The 20,507-nt window shown below is 41.2% G+C and overlaps 1 protein-coding gene across 1 annotated transcript in view; it reads left to right on the plus strand.

The window, feature by feature from the left end:
• Positions 1 to 20,507, plus strand: part of phlpp2 (PH domain and leucine rich repeat protein phosphatase 2) — a 122,263-nt gene that overhangs the window by 44,849 nt on the left and 56,907 nt on the right. Inside the window, exons 7-8 of the mRNA XM_060940804.1 lie at positions 4,111 to 4,257; positions 6,646 to 6,876. Coding sequence (XP_060796787.1) covers positions 4,111 to 4,257; positions 6,646 to 6,876 — 378 coding nt within the window. The remainder of the gene's footprint in view (positions 1 to 4,110; positions 4,258 to 6,645; positions 6,877 to 20,507) is intronic.

Here is a 20,507-nt window from a genome sequence, read left to right on the forward strand (position 1 = left end):
CTTGTTTAACTAAGATCCAGGTCTTTAAAGGGGTTTCTGATGATCTTTGTGAATGATTTAGCTGAGAGATAAGAGCCAACACAAGTGAGAATCAAGCAAACTGTTGTTTGTTTTCACTTCAACTTGCAGCGCTTCGTTGTAAAGATGCGAACGAAAAGCTTTAAAACAACCATACTTACACGGGCAAAAACAATACAGGATTCATTCGACAGTGACTTGATAGCGAGGTCCTTTACCCAGCCACGTACAAAAAAGTTGTAAGCCTCCATACTCTTCCACGCTTCCATCTGTTTTGCGGTGTAGAAGGACGTCTGCAACACCAGATAGTTCGAGATGGCGGGGAACTCGACTGAAGGGTCGTTTTCCAGATCGTATAACAAATCCTTCTTTCCTAGACTGTAGGGGTCGATTCCATTGCACACAGCAATCTTCTGACTATATCTAAAGCCAGCAGTGGCTTCTAGATTATGAGCGTACTCTGATAAGTCATCACTAGTTGTTTGCACTACGGCAGCCATTTTGGTTCACTAGACCACCAGCTATTTTACCGGAAGTGAAATCGGTAAGAAAGGTCACGTGACTGAAACCCAAGAATTAACTCACACGGCCATAGGCCAATGAGCTATTGCCATCATGCGCCGGCCATCCATCTGTCCGTCCATCCATCCACAATTCACAAAAATCGCTCCTCCTCCCTGAGTTTTCAATGGATTTTGATTTTGATTGTTTTGTTTAGAAGATCAAATTGTTCTTATTGTTCTCATGAAGAGCAACTTGGCTAATTATAAACGAGTCTGGTTTCTCACGGTACGGCCGTGTGAGCTCCTGCGTCATTGACGCTCTGGTTTGTACCTGCCTGCAATATTTCCTCAGAGTAATTTCTACGCCATAAAAAAAGAGTCAATATTGCAACCGAAAAAAATCATTTTATTTTGAGCGCAGGAACAAAATTACTGTTTAAATGTTTCACTCATATTTCACTGGATTTAATTATCGAGAAACTTTCGACTTGTGCGTCGCTTTGTGGCTTTTCGGTGTCGCTGAAATCACAGCTGCGTCGTATGAACACATCTTTCAGTTGAAATAATTAGAAATGTGATATTTCTGTAATTTAATCCTTGGATAGTTATCCATAAAGTTTTGTCTCTCAATCAATCAGAGCAGTTTTTTTTTTTTAAGGCAATACTTTTTCTGCAGGATTTCGATGTAAAACTGTAAATACTGACATGTTCATGTTCAGTGAATATAAATAACTTACAAATAAAATTAACTCATTTTTCACACACACACAAAAAAATGTACAGTACTGCGCAAAAGTCTTTGGCACCCTATTTTTTCCCATACAAACTCTGTTATAGATTTCTATTTTATGACGAATACATTATCGAGTCATTCATCTCATGTCATTATCTGTAGCCGCTTTATCCTGTTCTACAGGGTCGCAGGCAAGCTGGAGCCTATCCCAGCTGACTACGGGTGAAAGGCGGGGTACACCCTGGACAAGTCGCCAGGTCATCACAGGGCTGACACATAGACACAGACAACCATTCACACTCACATTCACACCTACGCTCAATTTAGAGCAGGGCTTTGAACCGGTTCAAGGAACGAAAACCGGGAACTTTTTCTATTTCACATGGAACAGAAACGAAACCAGAAACTTTATTATTTTTTATGTTCCGGAACAGAAACGCTTATTAAAAATAATGGTAACCGGTTAATACCGGTTTTTATTTCATTACTCAAAGTTTCCGTAGCCTACAAATAAAAAAGTCATTCTTCTCCTGCGCAAGTTTCTTTGACCCGCTGGGGTTCACTTCCTGTGTGACGTTCACTGACTGAATGGAGAGAGCGGGAGGGTGGACTACTATCACGTCTCCACATCTTAAATAAGAGGTAAATATTGCAGTCTATCGTTATTCAAAAACGTCAATTTCAAACACGATATCAATATATTTGTCCACGTTAATGAGAGGCTCGCGAACATTAAATGACGTTAACCTCTGTTAGCCTATCAGTGCATAGGGCCTGACTAGCCTTTGGTAACACACTAAACGAATTCTCTTTCATTTTTGGCACTTTTTCTGTTTGTGTAGATGGGAAGACATACTGAGAATCCAAATCGCCAACATTTGAAATAATAATTGTTTTGAATTATTTCTTGTCTTATTTAATGAAGGTTGTAATAGAATTAGCCTACATTTGGCTTAAGCTGGATGAGACAGACACATAATTTTATAGCCATTTGTTAAACAGTTGACAGGGAACGTAATTAACCGTTCCGGGAACGAAATTTTTTTGTTCTAACCGGTTCGGGAACGTCTATTTAATGGTGGAACCCAAAACCGGAAACATTAAAATTCCGTTTCTGTTCGGAACGAACCAGTAGGAAAAAAATTCTGGTTCAAAGCCCTGATTTAGAGTCACCAGTTAACCTAACCTGCATGTCTTTGGACTGTGGGGGAAACTGGAGCACCCGGAGGAAACCCACACGGACAACATGCAAACTCCACACAGAAAGGCCCTCGCCGGCCACGGGGCTCGAACCCGGACCTTCTTGCTGTGAGGCGACAGCGCTAACCACTACACCACCGTGCCGCCTCATTTCGTTTGTTTTCCAGCACAAAATTAAATGTTATAGAAAAAAAAAGTTTGTATCTGAGCAGCATATTCCATAAGAGAGCACTTTTCAGATTAATAAAGAAAACATAATGAAGGCGGGCGGCACGGTGGTGTAGTGGTTAGCGCTGTCGCCTCACAGCAAGAAGGTCCTGGGTTCGAGCCCCGGGGCCAGCGAGGGCCTTTCTGTGCGGAGTTTGCATGTTGTCCGCGTGGGTTTCCTCCGGGTGCTCCGGTTTCCCCCACAGTCCAAAGACATGCAGGTTAGGTTAACTGGTGACTCTAAATTGAGCGTAGGTGTGAATGTGAGTGTGAATGGTTGTCTGTGTCTATGTGTCAGCCCTGTGATGACCTGGCGACTTGTCCAGGGTGTACCCTGCCTTTCGCCCGTAGTCAGCTGGGATAGGATCCAGCTTGCCTGCGACCCTGTAGAAGGATAAAGCGGCTAGAGATAATGAGATGAGATGAGATAATGAAGGCTGCTGGGTTTTGGTGCAAAAAAGTGAGTGTGACAGTCAAAGTGTCCAGAAGAACTGTGGCTGGTTCTGTAAGATGCTCAGGAAAACCTACAGCTCATTTCCGCATAAAACTGCACTCGCTGGACCTGGGACGGATTTTTTTTTTTTTTAAAGCAAAGAATCGTCTCACGGGCGGTACGGCGGTGTCGTGGTTAGCGCTGTCACCTCACAGCAAGAAGGTTCTGGGTTCGAACCCAGCAGCCAACAGGGGCCTCTCTGTGCGGAGTTTGCATGTTCTCCCCGTGGGTTTCCTCCGGGTGCTCCGGTTTCCCCCACAGTCCAAAGACATGCAGGTTAGGTTAACTGGTGACTCTAAATTGAGCGTAGGTGTGAATGTGAGTGTGAATGGTTGTCTGTGTCTATGTGTCAGCCCTGTGATGACCTGGCGACTTGTCCAGGGTGTACCCCGCCTTTCAGCCGTAGTCAGCTGGGATAGGATCCAGCTCGCCTGCGACCCTGTAGAACAGGATAAAGTGGCTACAGATAATGAGATGAGATTATATTGATTTATTACTGATTACTGTTTATAGTATTTTTTTAATACTGAAACATTTCATTATTTTTAAGCCATTTTTGGTCGGCAGCATTAATTTATATGTGCCTAAGACTTTTACACATGACTGTATATGAAGAAAATTTGTTGTTGAAATTTTAAGGAATCTCAACAGGAAGTGCAATTGATACTGTGTGTTTTAAGAGAATATCATGATGCGTCAAAGAATCGATTATTTTCCCATCCCTGTGTGGTTTAGTAATCAGTGAGTCATAACGAGCACGGTCATGAGGATAACTGGAAAGAGCAGCGCATTTTATTTCATTTTATTTTTTTAATGTCCGTAACAGAAAGGATGGCATCAGGTTTATTGAAATGAAAAGATCACCAGGTGTATGAGTTAATCATTGTACATCTTATCTCATCTTCTTTCACTTTGTTGCACTCTCTCTCTCTCTCTCTCTCTGTGTGTTTTTGCAGGTTCACTCAGCTGAAGAGTCTCAACCTGTCTCACAACCGACTCGGCGTGTTCCCCGAGGCCATGTGTGAAATCCTGACTCTATCCGAGCTCAACCTGTCCTGTAATGGTCTCAGCTCCATTCCCGCTCGCATCGGTAACCTCCAGAGGTCAGCTCACATCCCCACAATCCCATAATTCACACAATCCCACAGTTCCAAGTGTGTGTGTGTGTGTGTGTGTGTGTGTGTGTGTGTGTGTGTGTGTGTGTGTGTGTGTGTGGTTTTTTTATGACACCAACAGTATAATATACCTAATAAAGGTACAGGGTACATGCACCAGTGATATCACTAGCCACGCCCCCTTATCATAAAAGCGTTTTGACAGTAAAAGAGAAAGGAATTTTAACCTTACAGTTTATAGGATGTCTGCATGTTGTGATCCGGGTTCTTGTGATGATGAATATTCATCAGCATTTGCATAATTATATGCAGGTGATTCGTGAGAGAGCTGTGAGCTCCTTGAGGAAACTTTAAGATAACCTATAATAATAATAATAATTTTATTGATCATACATTCTGGACATTAACATGCAGCTAAAAGTGCTTTACAAAGAAAAAATGCAAATAAAAAAACAGCATAACAGAAGAAGAATAAAATGGGGAAAAAATAATAAAGTAGCCAAAAAATTAATTTTATATAATGATTTGGGTAAAGTAGAGAATTATTAAGCAGTCTGAACTCTGTTGGTGATGTCACTGAATTAACTCGGACCAATCACATCTCGTATGCAAATTATTGGAGGAAGATGATGTGATATCTGGAAACTTCTGGAAGTTCTTAGATCATTTAACGAGGCTTCTGTTTAATAAATCCGAGGGAAACTGACGCGCACTGAGACGATGTTCTCCCACTGAAATCCCATCCTGTGTGATGTGAGCCAGCTCACTGTCGTGCTGGTGAACTTGGCAGATATTCCTCATATTATTCTATTAAGGATGAAAAGAGTACATGGGGTGTGTCCTAATTTGCATATTCATGCTTGTTAGGATGTTCCAAAATGATCTAATTATTATGAGAAACAAATTATTATTCCGAGACAAACAGGCTTCATTCCAGGTGTAACTCTGTTCACTGGTTTATTACAGATTTTTACTTATGATTAAATACAGTTTGAAAATAAATTTAATTTTAATTGCAAAATAAATTGACTGTTTCTTTTTTTAATAAAAAAATGGATATTTGAAAATAACTTCAAAATTATGATTAAAAATGGATTTATTATAAATGAAGTTTTGTGCTAAAATACTGTTCAAATACTGACAGCTGTGTCTTTGAATGTAAAATATAAAATAAACAAATATTGACAGGAAAAAAAAACCAAAGTCACGTCTAATGGTGATATTTTTTAAATAAAAATTTGAAATAATATTATAATATTAAATAAAATAATATTAAATAAAAAAATTAAATAAAAAATAAATTTAATTCATAAAATTAAAAATAATATTAAATAAAATAATATTTTGATGTGTTATATAACATACTATGGGCATTGAGAGATTAACACGAGCCGTAAAATATGTCCTTGTAGAGCGTTTTATTTTATTTTTATTTTTCTAAATATTTTATTTTCATAGAAAAACTAATATACAAAATAATATTCAAAAGTGATGAATTATATGAACCAATCAAGGAGGATAAAAATACAAAAAATGCATACATATAAAAAATACCAGAGAAGAAATGACTGAAAAGTAAATAAATAAATAAATATTTTAAATAAAATAATGAACAGTATTTTGTGTTAAAATACTGTTCAAATACTGACAGCTGTGTCTTTGAATGTAAAATATAAAATAAACAAATATTGACAGGAAAAAAAAAACAAGGTCACGTCTAATGGTGATATTTTTTAAATTAAATTTTGAAATAATATTATAATATTAAATAAAATAATATTAAATTAAAAATTAAATAAAAAAATTTTAATTCATAAAATTAAAAATAATATTAAATAAAATAATATTTTGATGTGTTATATAACATACTATGGGCATTGAGAGATTAACGCGAGCCGTAAAATATGTCCTTGTAGAGCGTTTTATTTTATTTTTACTTTTCTAAATATTTTATTTTATTTTCATAGAAAAACTAATATACATTTATATTAGTTAATACATTACATTAATATATAAATTTATTTATTTAAAATAAATATTTTAAATAATAAATAAATAAGAAAGAAAGAAAGAAAGAAAGAAAGAAAGAAAGAAAGAAAGAAAGAAATTGAAGAGGTTGAGATATTGAGTCCATCTGGGGGTTTTTTTGGTTTGTTTTTGTTTTGTTTTTTAAATATGAACGTGAAAACAGGTTGCCAGATCTTGTAAATGTCTACACTCCAGCCATTTGTTGGGTATTTTTTTTTTATCAGTGTGAAATAATGTATAAGATGTATAAAATAACATATAAAACGTATACGGCAGTAAACCCTTTATCAGAATTACAGACTGACGTTTGAGAAGAAAGCGTTCTTGGCGTGTTTTTCTCTCTCCCAGTCTGCAGACTCTCTCTCTGGATGGGAATCACTTGAGCTCTCTGCCTGATGAGTTGGGCGACCTGGTGCAGCTCTGCAGTCTCGGGCTCTCCTTCAACACGTTCCCTCACATCCCCGCCGTGCTGGAGAGGCTCAGCGCTGTGGACCGGCTGCTCATGGCCGGGAACCGAGTCGAAGCCTTGGAGCTCTGCAGCCTGCTGAGGATGAGTCACGTCAAGAACATCGACTTGCGGTGAGCCAAGAGCGCATCGGGGTGCTTTATTTATGGCATGATGAACAAGTATACACTTGTGTTGCCACTGATTTGGATTGGTAACTAAAGTACCAGTGTGGAATATGGTTCCGGTTCCTGCAGAGAATCAAGAGAACTGCACAGTCTCTTGTGGGCGGAGCTAGAAATTGTCTCTTAGTTTGTGGTGGCTTTATAATGAAACAACACAATTTTGTTGTATAATTTAATATCTTAGCTTCCTTATCATGTTTCCTTATCACACATAATTAACTCCATTTCATACTTCACAATGTTGTCTGATTAAAGTATTGGCACCCCAGGCTTTGTGTTGGTTACTCGCGACCATTAAAATAAACTAACAGCAAGAACTTTGCATGCATTTGAGCAATATATAAGCTGTAGGTCGGTTTATTTCATGAGTCGAGCCCATCACTAGTCTCCGCCCTTTGCGATTTGCACAATGGGTTAACATTTGCGATCGGCAACGGAGACCCTTGAAATGCTTCAGCGAGCTTACGGAAATGAAGCAGTGAGCCGGGCGAGGTGTTTTGAGTGGCATTTGCACTTCAAGACGGGCAAGAGGTCACTGGAGGATGATGTTCTTCTTCTCCTGACGTACAAATGCCACTCGGAACACTTCATTTAGCTCATCCAGACCGCCGTAGGCTTGCTGAAGCATTTCCAGGGTCTCCGTTGCCGATTCCCTGAGCTTGAAACAGAATTTGATGATTGTTCTCTGGTCCATAGTAAAATCACAAAGTGTACGTTGTCACAAAAATGCATGTAATACAGGTCTCGGTGTTGACAGTATGACATCACATGGCGTATTGACTCACGAGCAAGAGCAACAGTCACGAAACTTTTAGATTTTTTGATTGCACATCATCAGAAAACAGAATTGCAGGATTGCTCATCGCTCTGTAATAGGAGTCTTGTTCCATCACACAGCAAACAAAAGGACAGTTTGGGTTTCCGAGGGGCAACAGGAACGAGTTCACTCGATCGTCTGGAGATCAGGAGTTCGAATCCTGGTGATGATGGAGTGGCTGAGACTCCAGGAGAGCAGAATTGGCCGTGCTCTCAGGATGGGAAGGATCGTATATGCTCTCAAACACAGACCAACACCAGATGTGAGCAGAGGGATTGGCATTTACGTTGGCTGATGGGTGGGAATTGGCCATCACCAATTAAATTAGGGAGAAAAAAACAAGGACGAATCAGTCGTTTTCTGGTTTTCCATGTCGCATTAATCGAGGTTTTTCAAAAGCTAAGAAAGCCTCATATGGTGTCCCACAAGGTTTTGTTTTAGGCCCTTAAAACAGTGCACTGGATTTTTACCTCACCTGGGACGGAGTCCACCAGGGAGCGAGGTATTGTTTTCAGTCGGGTTTGTTTGTTTGTAAACGATATTGCGGAAAAATGGCTGGATTAATCTTCATGAAACTTTCAGGATAGATGGGCATTGGTCTCAAATAGAACCTCCAACATTTTGAGGGTCATCCGGTCAAGATCAAGGTTTTTGTGGCTACTGCTTCATATAGAGGCGCTAGCCACTGCGTCATCGTGCTCTAAGAATGTAAGAGTGTAACAGTCGCGCAGTACGGTGTGTTCTGATTGGCTGAGAGCAATACGGTGTGTTCTGATTGGCTGAGAGCAGTACGGTGTGTTCTGACTGGCTGAGAGCAATACGGTGTGTTCTGATTGGCTGAGAGCAGTATGGTGTGTTCTGACTGGCTGAGAGCAGTACGGTGTGTTCTGACTGGCTGAGAGCAGCAGAGAATCAGAACCATGTTTATTGGCCAAGTATGTTCACACACAAGGTCAAAATCAAGGTCAAGGTCACCAAAAAGGTCAAAATAGTTTTTCGCGATATCTTCCTTCATGTTCATCATAAGTGCTACCGGGCGAGGTTTGTTTTGCCTGCCAACACGTCTTACTTCTGTTTTCATACAGCGCTATAAATCATATCCTGCAAACAGTACACTTTATAGGACATTTTCATTTTAGGCACACTTTGCATTTTCTGTGTGGAAGTGCAGTCTAGTTCCAGCATGTGCTTCATCATTGTGGCATTTGTATGCTACACAATGAGGCATACTTATTTAAAAACTGATGAACTCGGTAAAATACTTGTAAAACTAGCAAAACTACGATGTAAACATATAAAACATAAACATACAAACAGCTGAGTTGCTCCAAGCCACCGCTACATGACGTCATCGCAAACGTCAAGCCCATCTGGCATTTTAAAGAAAATTCATTTTTCTCGAACGCTATTTGGTCTCTAAAAATGAAAGTTTGATTTTTGAAATCTGCGACTACTTGTAGTGAAAATAAGTTTGAGAATAAATCCGCTGGAGGGTCCATTTAACGAAAATTCGTAGGTCCATTTACTTCAAATTTCAGATGGCCAGTTAACTTGACAATCGTTTTGAAGAAATTCTTCTTTGTCAAAGAAAAGCTGTGCTTATGATTATGATCATGAGCCCCGCCCCGAAACAAGCCCAAACAAGCATTAAAAGTGCACTTGGTTTGGTTTGCTTGTAAATTCACCCCGAACTCAAGTGTTACGGTTAAACAGTTAACGAACTCGCAGTATTACATTTTAAAACTCAGACTTTCCCAGTACCTTGATATAAAACTGATTCAGCAGTGGAGCAAAACATGAGGTTTGCGAATGGTTTGTGATGTCACAAAATAAGTGGACCAACCATGTCCTATATGCAAATTAATAGAGGATAATGAGACACGTGTAGAACTTGCCGTAGGCCAGGCCGGATGAGCTAATGCGATCGCGCGTTGTCCGTCCATCGTCTGTTCGCAATTTACAAAAATCGCTACTCCTCCTACAGGAGTGATCAGATTTCGATCAAACTCATATACAATGTTCCCCAGGTGGGTGTGCATAAAAAGTGTCAAGATGGTGGCGCCATCTGTCATATTTATGATTTTATGGGCATCTGAAATTTTTGGGTGACTCGTCATCGTAAACTGCTGGGACGTAAACTCACCCAGAAGACTCTAAAGACATATTCCAACAAAAATTGTTCACCAGGTGGCGCCACCTGCCATGGATGCAGCTACGGTACACAGGAGTGTTGTGCAATTTGACGATAATTGCTACTCCTCCTACAGGAGTGATCAGATTTTGATCAAACTCATATGGAATGTTCCCCACGTTGTTATGTATAAAAGTTGTCAAGACGGTGGCACCACCTGTCATATTTAAAGCGAGACGGCCTTTCGATTTCATAAAATCTGTGAAATTTAGTTCCATCTGAAATGTGGTCAGTGTGATTTATATGTTTATTTCTGTAATATCTCACAAAATATCAGGCCATTCTGTGGCTGGGAAGTTATTTAATTTGAGGGGATTTGTATCCCACAATGCCTTGCGTGAACGGGGGAAGCCCAGCATGTGATGCATGATGTAGTATCTTGAATTGGGTCATGGTGAAGCAGGAAAAAATAGCTGAGAATTTAGGGCCACATGGCCCTAAATTCATAAATTGTTCTATTAAAAAAATAATAATGATAAAATTCAAATTCAGTAGGTTTTGGTCCACTAGACAAAAATAATTGGGTGTCGGGGAAAATTCTTTCTATGACCTACACTTGAAAAATCTGAAAGGCAGTCTAGCTTTAACATTTTAGAGGTGTTTTAAATTTTTTGGGTGACTCGTCGCATTAAACCCTACTGTTTGTAAACTGCTGGGGCGTTTTCACTGAAACTCACTCAGAAGACTCTAAAGACATATTCCAACAAGAATTGTTCACCAGGTGGCGCCACCTGCCATGGATGCGGTTACACAGAGGTCATATGCAATTTCACGAAAATCGCTACTCCTACAACAGGATTGAACCCTAACTCACGCACAACAACAGTGGCTGGTATGAGCTCCAGCCTGATTGAGCCTATTTCTTTTTTTTTTTTATCTGAAAAAGCTGACATTTTTACCGTTTAACTCTCGCTCATGGCTGTAAGAATGTAATAATATTTTCTAACTTTTGACGTGTGCCTCGGACTGTGAACAGATGGGATGCATCTGTTTTTAATTTTGAACCAGTCCGTGAAAAACACACACTTGTCTGTCCATTCAATGTTTAAAAAAAAAAAAAAGGTCACAGATACAGACAGAATGTTTAAACAAGCCACGTTGTCAGTTGCGTCAAAGCGAATGTCTCCAGCTCTCTGGTCTGATGAGCCGCTTTGAGCGAAATAATTCCATAAATATGTTTGTAATATGATTGGATAAACCGCAACAGACTATCTGCTCCAGAGGCCTCGCTGGTTCGTGTTTAGAAAACTCCAGCCTGCTGTAATACTCTTCTGGGTTCGGATCCAGACCGCCGCCTGCCAGGTGATGAGTGAGAGCGTGAATAGGGCATCATTTGGCACAGAGCTTGTCCTTTGTGCGTCTCTTTAATCTTTATTTTCACTCCCTGCCTTTGTCTGTGAGTAAATGCTCCTGTCGGTGTCTTTGTCCATAATGCACAGTTCATAGACAGCAGTAATGTTACAGGATCATCCACTCTTACAAAAACAGACTCGCTGATCTCGACTGAATGTTTTCACACTCATCTCACCTCACACACCGATCTTTTGGTCAGGGAAGGGAAAACAGAAAACAGGTCAGCCCATGGTTTTGGAGTTTTCAATCACTTTTTTTTTTGTCCAGCATTTTAGCTATTGTGTTCACTTTGACTTGTTCTCCATGTGCAGTTACGGATTTACAGGATTTATGAACTGAACTGCAGTCAGGACTGTAAGAGATGCTGCTGTGGGAACACGAGGAGAGAGAAAGAAGACAGACAGAGATCAGGCGCGGTATTTATCTCTCATTAAATATCTCGGATTCAACCTGAAATCCTCCATCGGGGTTCAATAAACACAAACAAAACGAGTTTAATCCTCGACTTGGGAATGTTGAAGTCTTGAAATTCGCCCGGAAAAGTTCTCGAAGTTCACTGTTTCAGCATTTGAATTGCATTCTGAAGAAACATATGTATTTGAGTTAACAAACAAAACTGTTACGTTTTTCTATTTTAAAACACAAACTTTTCATGTTCGTGGTACTTAGACTATCTAGTGAAACCTGGGTGCGATTTGCTGGGGGGGATGGTGGGGATCATCCCCCCCTCTGGTTTTTATCTCTGCTGAAAAAAAATCCTCGGGGACAACCCCATCAATAAAACAAACAAACCAAAAAAAAAGTTGACATGACAGGCATGTTGTGACAGAGTTTTCTATGGTCTACATTGCACTCACTTTCAAAATGACCCGAAGTGGCAGCTTTGATGTTCACGAACGTCCCCAGCAAATAGATACATTGTAGATAATAACAATATCTTTGCGTTGCAGGGATGCAAACAGCGCACCTGTTGGCGGATGCCGCCTTTTTCACGGCCAATTTTTTTTTTTTAGGGGGGGCGTTGGAGTGTCTGATTATAATTTCAAAGTAAATTCTGTATTAAAATTACTAAATAAGCAAATCCGTTACAGTCCATGAAACAGGAAGTATAAGGATGAGAAAAAAAAACAGTTTAAATCGGAAAGCTGCGCACAATGTGAACTGCGCCATCAGAGCAAACTGTTCATTTAGGCCGAATCCCATTTCACCCCTTGGACCAACCCCTTGGCCCTTCCCCTCCATTTTGCGCATTCACGTGAAGGGGTAGGGGTATCCCAATCCCAGTTAACGCGGAGGGGTAGGGGAAGGGGTAGGGCTTCTGTACCCCTCCAAACGGAGATTTTCCTGGAGCTGACTCCGAACGAAGGGGTTTGAGTGATTTCCCACAATGCCATGCGGATTTCAGCGAGATTTCATGCGGATTTCAGAAAGATGGCGGTTCCTGCGGCGAAAGATTGTCATAAATGTATTTTCTCCATTATTTACGTGTTTTAAGTTGTTATCCAGAGGAAACACGCCGCTTGATTCGCTTTCGAGCTGAGAATGAGCAGCGATTTCTGAAATCCAAGCTGCTGCTAAAAAGCTTTGGGAGTGAGTATTGTTTTCGGTTGCTTGACTGCGTACGTTTTGTTCTGTTATTCTCGCTTTTATTGTTTACATGAGTGTTCTGACACCTCATTCTGTCGGATGTGGTGCACGAAGCGCCAAAGATATCCCATTCAGTGGTGTTAGTTAACAAATCACACCCTGCCAGCAGAGATCTCTGGCTCTGACTGTAGCGGCTGGTCGCAGCCAATGACGCATTTGGTGGCGTTTTGCTAACGTAAACGCTGACGGAGGTACGGATGACGTATGCGATCGTTGAAGGGCTATCCCAATACGTAGGGGTTGAATTTCAAGCCCTATCCCTTGTAGCTCAGTTTCAAGGGGAAGGGCCAAGGGGAAGGGGGAGGGGTAGGGGTAGGGGTAGAAATTAGAATTGGGATTGGGCCTTAGTATTCATGTATTTTAGTGATTTTCGAGTCACTGTCCATTTAATCCAGAGGGAGAGAAACATCACAGCAACGCGACAAGCAATGCGAACTTTGTTGTGTTAGTGTTCGTGTATTTAGTCAGAGAGATAGGAAGATGAATTTACTATCTCTGGTTTAGTGTTCGTTTTCATTTAGTGTTATTCATTTGATATTGTAAGAACACCAGGGACACTTCTTAACACACACTGTGTCCTTTATTTTTATTAACAAGTATTTAACAAGGAGTTGCTGTTTTAGCCACAACTCACGCTTCCTAACACCCCATAAACAGCGCCAACCCCCCGCGCTCACTGTCGCGCACCCACACCTAAACTCCACCCCCCAGTTCCCCTAAAAGGCATATAACAACATAAGAAACTCAACAAGTAACAGAACACAACACAGGTTATCACAATATCATCGGATGTTATTGAGCTGTTAGCCTATTGTTACCTTAATTTTGTGACGTTTCATGATTTAAAAAAAAAAAAAAAATCCCCCCTTCTGGTTTTTTGACAAATCGCACCCTGAGTGAAGCCAATATGGGGCGGAGCTACACACGTTTGATTTGTGATGTCACAATATAAGTGGACCAGTCACATCCTATTATGCAAATTATGAGCAGATGATGATGTGGTACATAAAGAATCTTGTTAAGGAGGAACGCATGATGGTCGTCCTGGTAACATTATAGTCTGACGACTTTTAATAGCAGTTAGCTTTCTGTGTAGTTAAATCAGCCCATGTTCACGATATTACGCTGTTTGGAATATTATTGCAGGAAGAAAGGAATGGGTTGGGGAATTTGCGTACTCATGTATATTTATAGGTACTGCTGTACCTATAAATACCGGTTTGAGAATTTTTTTTTGAGTCATTTTCAGGCACTAAAAATATCAAACAGTTTATTTTCCTGCACAGTTGATTTTTGTAATTATTGAACGCGACGTGTTCTGGAGGATTTTAATGACATTTCTCCTCTGGCGTCTCTCATTTCATGTCAGAGAAACGCAGACAAACACCAGATGCGAGCTGAGGGATTGGAGCTCACGCTGAGTTTTCGGTTCATGAAAAACGCCTCCCTCAGATACGGATGCTCTCCTTTGGAGAAGCTGTTTAAGCAGCTGTACACGCATCAGAACATTAAGGAACATTAAAGGACGGGTTATCGGGTTATTTCAGTGTGAACAGCAAGGCTCACGTCGCTCGTCAGAGGCCATCGTTTCACTTCCCTCTTCTCAGTGCAAAGTTTCCTGTTTTCATGTCACTCTGGTCGCGTTTGGGGCTTAAAGTCAGAATTTCCATTTCCTGCTATCTGGCACAGTAAACGGGGAGAACGAAAATGGTCTTGTTTTATTTTAAGCAGTAAAATTCCCAAGGTTCATGATAATTCGAGGTAGGAAACTTTAGGCCCCCCTTCAGATTCAGCGTGCGATTATAAAATCATTATTGATGCTTGATAACAATACACCTTTCTGGGAGGCCAAAAGTATTGGAACGCCTTTTTTTATTTTAAATTATTCTGGATTTGTAGAAAATTGATTTAGAAGCAGCTGATTTCACACTGAATATTTGTAAAATCATGGTTCGGATGTGTCCTGGAAATCCTGGATAAATAGTGTTTTCCATCATGGAATTTTTCATTAGGTGATGGAAAGTCATGGAAATTTTATTTTTGCAAGCTTTTTTTTGTTTTTGCATTCAGTGTGTAATTGGATGTTAAATGTACATGTGCAAGGTGAGCAAGGCTTTACTCTTTTCCGTAAGTTATACTGTAATTGTGGGCGGCACGGTGGTGTAGTGGTTAGCGCTGTCGCCTCACAGCAAGAAGGTCCTGGGTTCGAGCCCCGGGGCCGGCGAGGGCCTTTCTGTGTGGAGTTTGCATGTTCTCCCCGTGTCCGCGTGGGTTTCCTCCGGGTGCTCCGGTTTCCCCCACAGTCCAAAGACATGCAGGTTAGGTTAACTGGTGACTCTAAATTGAGCGTAGGTGTGAATGTGAGTGTGAATGGTTGTCTGTGTCTATGTGTCAGCCCTGTGATGACCTGGCGACTTGTCCAGGGTGTACCCCGCCTTTCGCCCGTAGTCAGCTGGGATAGGCTCCAGCTTGCCTGCGACCCTGTAGAAGGATAAAGCGGCTAGAGATAATGAGATGAGATACTGTAATTGTTGGTATACACTACCGTTCAAAAGTTTGGGGTCACTTTGAAATGTCCTTATTTTTGAAAGAAAAGCACTGTTCTTTTCAATGAAGATCACTTTAAACTAATCAGAAATCCACTCTATACATTGCTAATGTGGTAAATGACTATTCTAGCTGCAAATGTGTGGTTTTTGGTGCAATATCTCCATAGGTGTATAGAGGCCCATTTCCAGCAACTCTCACTCCAGTGTTCTAATGGTACAATGTGTTTGCTCATTGCCTCAGAAGGCTAATGGATGATTAGAAAACCCTTGTACAATCATGTTAGCACAGCTGAAAACAGTTGAGCTCTTTAGAGAAGCTATAAAACTGACCTTCCTTTGAGCAGATTGAGTTTCTGGAGCATCACATTTGTGGGGTCGATTAAATGCTCAAAATGGCCAGAAAAATGTCTCGACTATATTTTCTATTCATTTTACAACTTATGGTGGGAAATAAAAGTGTGACTTTTCATGGAAAACACAAAATTGTCTGGGTGACCCCAAACTTTTGAACGGTAGTGTATGCTCAGAACCCGAAGGTTACCAATCTCCGTTGTGTGTCCCGGATGTTCTTTTCACCTGTAAACTGGCAGCAATCAGTAGTGTCATCATTCAGTTTGAATTTTCACACAAAAGATTTATCGCTTCAGAAAACATCAATAAGTTACGTACATGAAGTTGAACAAAAGTCAATCATACCTGGAAAGTGCAAGTTTAAAAATGATTGGTTGGTTAATGACCTTATCGTGACTGGATAGTCAAGTCAAGTTTATTTGTATAGCACGTTTAACAATAAACACTGTCGCAAAGCAGCTTTACAGAATTTGAACGACTTAAAACATGAGCTAATTTTATCCCGATGAGCAAGCCTGTGGCGACGGTGGCGAGGAAAAACTCCCTCAGACGACATGAGGAAGAAACCTCGAGAGGAACCAGACTCAAAAGGAATCCATCCTCATTTGGGAGATAACAGACAACATGACTATAATATTAACAGTTTTAACATGAAGTCAGTTTCGTTGATGTTATAAACTCTTCATTGATGGAAACTTGAGTGCAAAACTGTTCATGACAACTGCAGTCCTAAAGTTAGCAAATTAACTGTAGTCCTCAGCCATAAAAGCATTACTGTAAGAGTCCAGAGCGTCCTCCAGGCGTGACCCCCAACTGTCCTCATGGGGCCGTCCTCCACAGGAGCGATGCGATGAGACTCCAACCAGACACGGCACCAGGATGGATCAGGCAGGTCTGAGGAGCAGAAGAGGTTCAGCATCTCGACCCCAGGACCAACATGTAACTCAGAGGGGCAGATTTGGGGGAGAGAGAGAGAAAACACAGGTTGTTAGGTATGCCCAATGTCACCTGAATAAGTAGGAACAGTATACATATTGCACTGAGTGCAAGCAGGGACTCCGGCAACTAACTATGACAGCATAACTAAAAGGGGAGAGCCAGAAGGTAACACAGGCATGACGGAGCCCCGGGACATAAAGCAGCAGCCACTACACCGTCAACAAACTCGAGTGAGCAAGCGAGTGGGGACTGACAGCATCCATACATCCCAGTTTACCAAAACACACTGTCCTAGGATCCTCCAGATCAGGGGCGATTTCTCAGAGACAACAAGGGAAGCCGAGCTTCCCCTAAAATTCTCTCCCCAAACTGCGGCATCTACGACGTTGAATTCTCATTAAAACAATAACTTGCATAACATAATATATGCCCAAGATTGTATTTACGTTCATAACTATCCTGTAACTTATTTGAGTGATGTCTGACGAACTTGCAGTTCGCTACGAGAATCACCTTTGCTGCCAGGCTGTAACCAGCGTTGCCAGATACTGCTGACGTTTTCCAGCCAAAATACGTTCAAAACCCGCCAAAATGCACTTAAAACTGCCCAATCTGGCAACACTGGCTGTAACCTTTCTTATTTCAATGGGCTCTATGGCTGGCAGCCGGGTATCCGTTGCAGTCTATGAGAGGGCTCTGAGCAGCCAATTTCGGCTAGTTGTTATTGGTTAAAATCGACAAAATCGTCACTTCCAGGGAAGCCGGGCTTCTCTGGGACTAAACGAGACAGTGGGAGGGACAAGAAGCCGGGCTGATGAAGGATTATTGGAGGTGGTGTTTGAAAGACATGAGGAGGGCGGGCTCTGTACTTCGGCGTCGGCGAGGAACACGGAAGTATGATCAGTCAGTCCCCAGCGGATGTCAAGAAAGTGTAGTCGTGTGCCAAAGTGCTGTCCGACTTTCTTTTCATATAAACGTTTCTTCTCATTGATGTCTCTGTACATTACTCTGTAAATAAATGTAAATATTACTCGTTGTGCTCCGTTAACTTTCATCCATTCTATCAGTTTGATCATTCGTGAATTCACTCGTTTATTTCATTTGTAGTTCAATCTGGTTGTAGGCTAGCTTGAGCCTTATTGGGATCTGCAGTGCTAACTGCTAACAGAAATTGGTGAAGTCTCTGGAAAGCACAACCAGCTAGTATGACAGGGTCACAGACCATTTTCTGGAAAAGGAGCGGAGGGCAGAATTTGTGTATAAATAGTGTGCATCATATAATGTTCATGAATCTGAAGTATGTATATTGTTCAGTAATGTTAAGAGAATGGTGGGCTCTGTGTTATAGGTTATACCTGGGTATAATATTCAAGGTTCTGTGTGTTGCATAGCCTACCTGGTTATGAATTTCCAGACTGTGTTGCAGAAGATGTTCAAGGATGTGTTGCACAGCTGGATGTTGTGTTAAAGACTCTGTGTTGCATATCAGGGTATGATGTTCAAGGCTCTTCGTTGAATAGCCAGTGATTTTTGGATGTTTGATATTTTTGATTAAGGATATGAGGTACTAGCCTGGCAAGCCAGACTATAACATGAAATGTACAAGCAAAAATACTTTCTGCCACTAGGTAGGGTTGTCTAGTTCACTATGCTAATGGAGCACACCTTTCTATGCTTTGATATCCGGCCTACAGGTTTTACGATGAATGCGTAAAATGGGCTTCCCCTGTTTTAAAAACCAGCAGCCGCCACTGCTCCAGATCTACACCTTTACCTCATAAACACCATTAACACAAGGCTTGACTAAACAGATATGTTTTCAGCCGAGACTTAAACACTGAGACTTGGAAGGCTGTTCCATAACTGTAGGGCTTTGTAAGAAAAGGCTCCGCCCCCTGATGTAGCCTTCACTATACGAGGTACCAGCAGATAGCCTGCACCTTTTGATCTAAAAGGTGGATAGCTGGAAGGAAACTAATAACAGAAGCACGTTGTTGATTGTGTATAAAAAAAAAAAAAGTTTGATATTACCAATATGGGCGAAGCGGCCTTGAAAAGTCATATGGCTTCTGCAAAACACAAAACTAAAGTCGAGGCAAGTCGAAGTAAATATCAGTGAACAGTACTGGAACTCTTCCAGAAACCTGGAGTGAAAACAGGAAGTAGTTCTTCAGCTGTGGATTAAAAAATCTAGCAGGTAGGCCTTTAACTAGAAGTTTTTACTTTAATATTAAAATTTCACTTTAATATTTGCTAGATTAAGTCTGTTGAGATCATATTTAGAAGGTTTACATGTGTATAATAACAGGTCGCGTTTATTAGTGTTAGATAATAAAAGTCATTCATAGATGTATTAGAATTACCTCTAGGCCCCGAACGTTAATGGCATATCTGATCTACGTAAATCATAGGCGTAGAATTGGGTATGGACGTGTCCCTACCAACATCAAACGACGGCTGACTAATATTTCTGATTGAGGGAAAAAAAAAAAATCACGCTCCGTACACGGTACACAAATAGTTACTGTAGGTTTCCACTGGGCGAAACACCACGCAAAATTCACTCATGAATATTCGCTCTGGGGGCGTGGTTGTGAAAACAGCAAGCAAGTTTGCCTACCATGTCAATTCGCAAGTGCGGCTGCAGTGCAGTGACCGGCTACTAGCTAGCAAACTGTCCTTGAGGAATGTAGCGTGAGATTAGCTTATAAAATGAATCAGTTGACAACAATTCGTATTCAGTGTGTAAAAACGACAACGACAACATACGAATATGACTGTTTTCTAAAGGCCTCTGCATGCTCGTGCGACAAGGCTTTTGCAGATAGCTTTTCGCAGACAGTTGTAATTTATCGTTGAGCGGGGAGTAATAGGCGTGCGCGATGTTATTCACCGGCACAACGCAAGGGGGCGCGAAGTCGCTAGGAGTAGTTGGTGGGTGTGGTTAGTGGAGTGTTTACCCTCCGGTTACTTATAATGACTAGAACTTTTTTTTTAATATAATGACTAGAACTGGAGTCGCATAGATGTACATACTTCCTCAATCAACCGCTCTTCATGCTGCTCCATCTTCGCTCGTGTTTTTAAAAATGGCGGTCGTGAAAACAAACCAAACCGGGAAAGTAGGGAAGCGGAAGTGGGTGTACAGCGGATGTAGAGTGGACCAATCAGAGCCCTCTTGTCTGCGGCGCTGTCTGCGAGGCTTCTGCGGTGGTCACAATTTTTGGGAGGTGCGCGCAGAGCGTCTGAGAAGGTGGGGGGGCTATGCAGACACTGTCTGCGACGCTATCTGCGAGGACTGGGTTGTCAGCATAAATTGGCCTTAAGTCTGTGTGGTGTGTAAATAACAATCCGACTTGATGCTGATAACAACTGGTGTTCATTAAGGTCACAAAGACATTATTAAATCATATCAAATTGTGCTAATGTTGGCTAATATTGCACCGAGTCTTGCTAGTGAAGTGCCTGCAAACTTTAGCAGCCCGCTAACTCTGAATCTGAAGCGCTTCGGTTAAGACCTGCAGAGCCCTGACCGAGTTCGGATAACATGACACATGTAAACAACAACAACAACCCGATGGTGATGTGGACATTGTTCGAGGCCCAGACACCTTTTAATCAAATCAAACACTTTCACATAATAAGCAGAACAGCCTCCGCCTTCTGGATCAGTAAATTTTTGGTTACGCCGCCTCTCTTTTGAAAACGTCACATACTGAGTCCACACATCCGC

Source organism: Neoarius graeffei, chromosome 15 (assembly GCF_027579695.1).
Source record: "Neoarius graeffei isolate fNeoGra1 chromosome 15, fNeoGra1.pri, whole genome shotgun sequence".
Taxonomy (NCBI): Eukaryota; Metazoa; Chordata; class Actinopteri; order Siluriformes; family Ariidae; genus Neoarius; species Neoarius graeffei.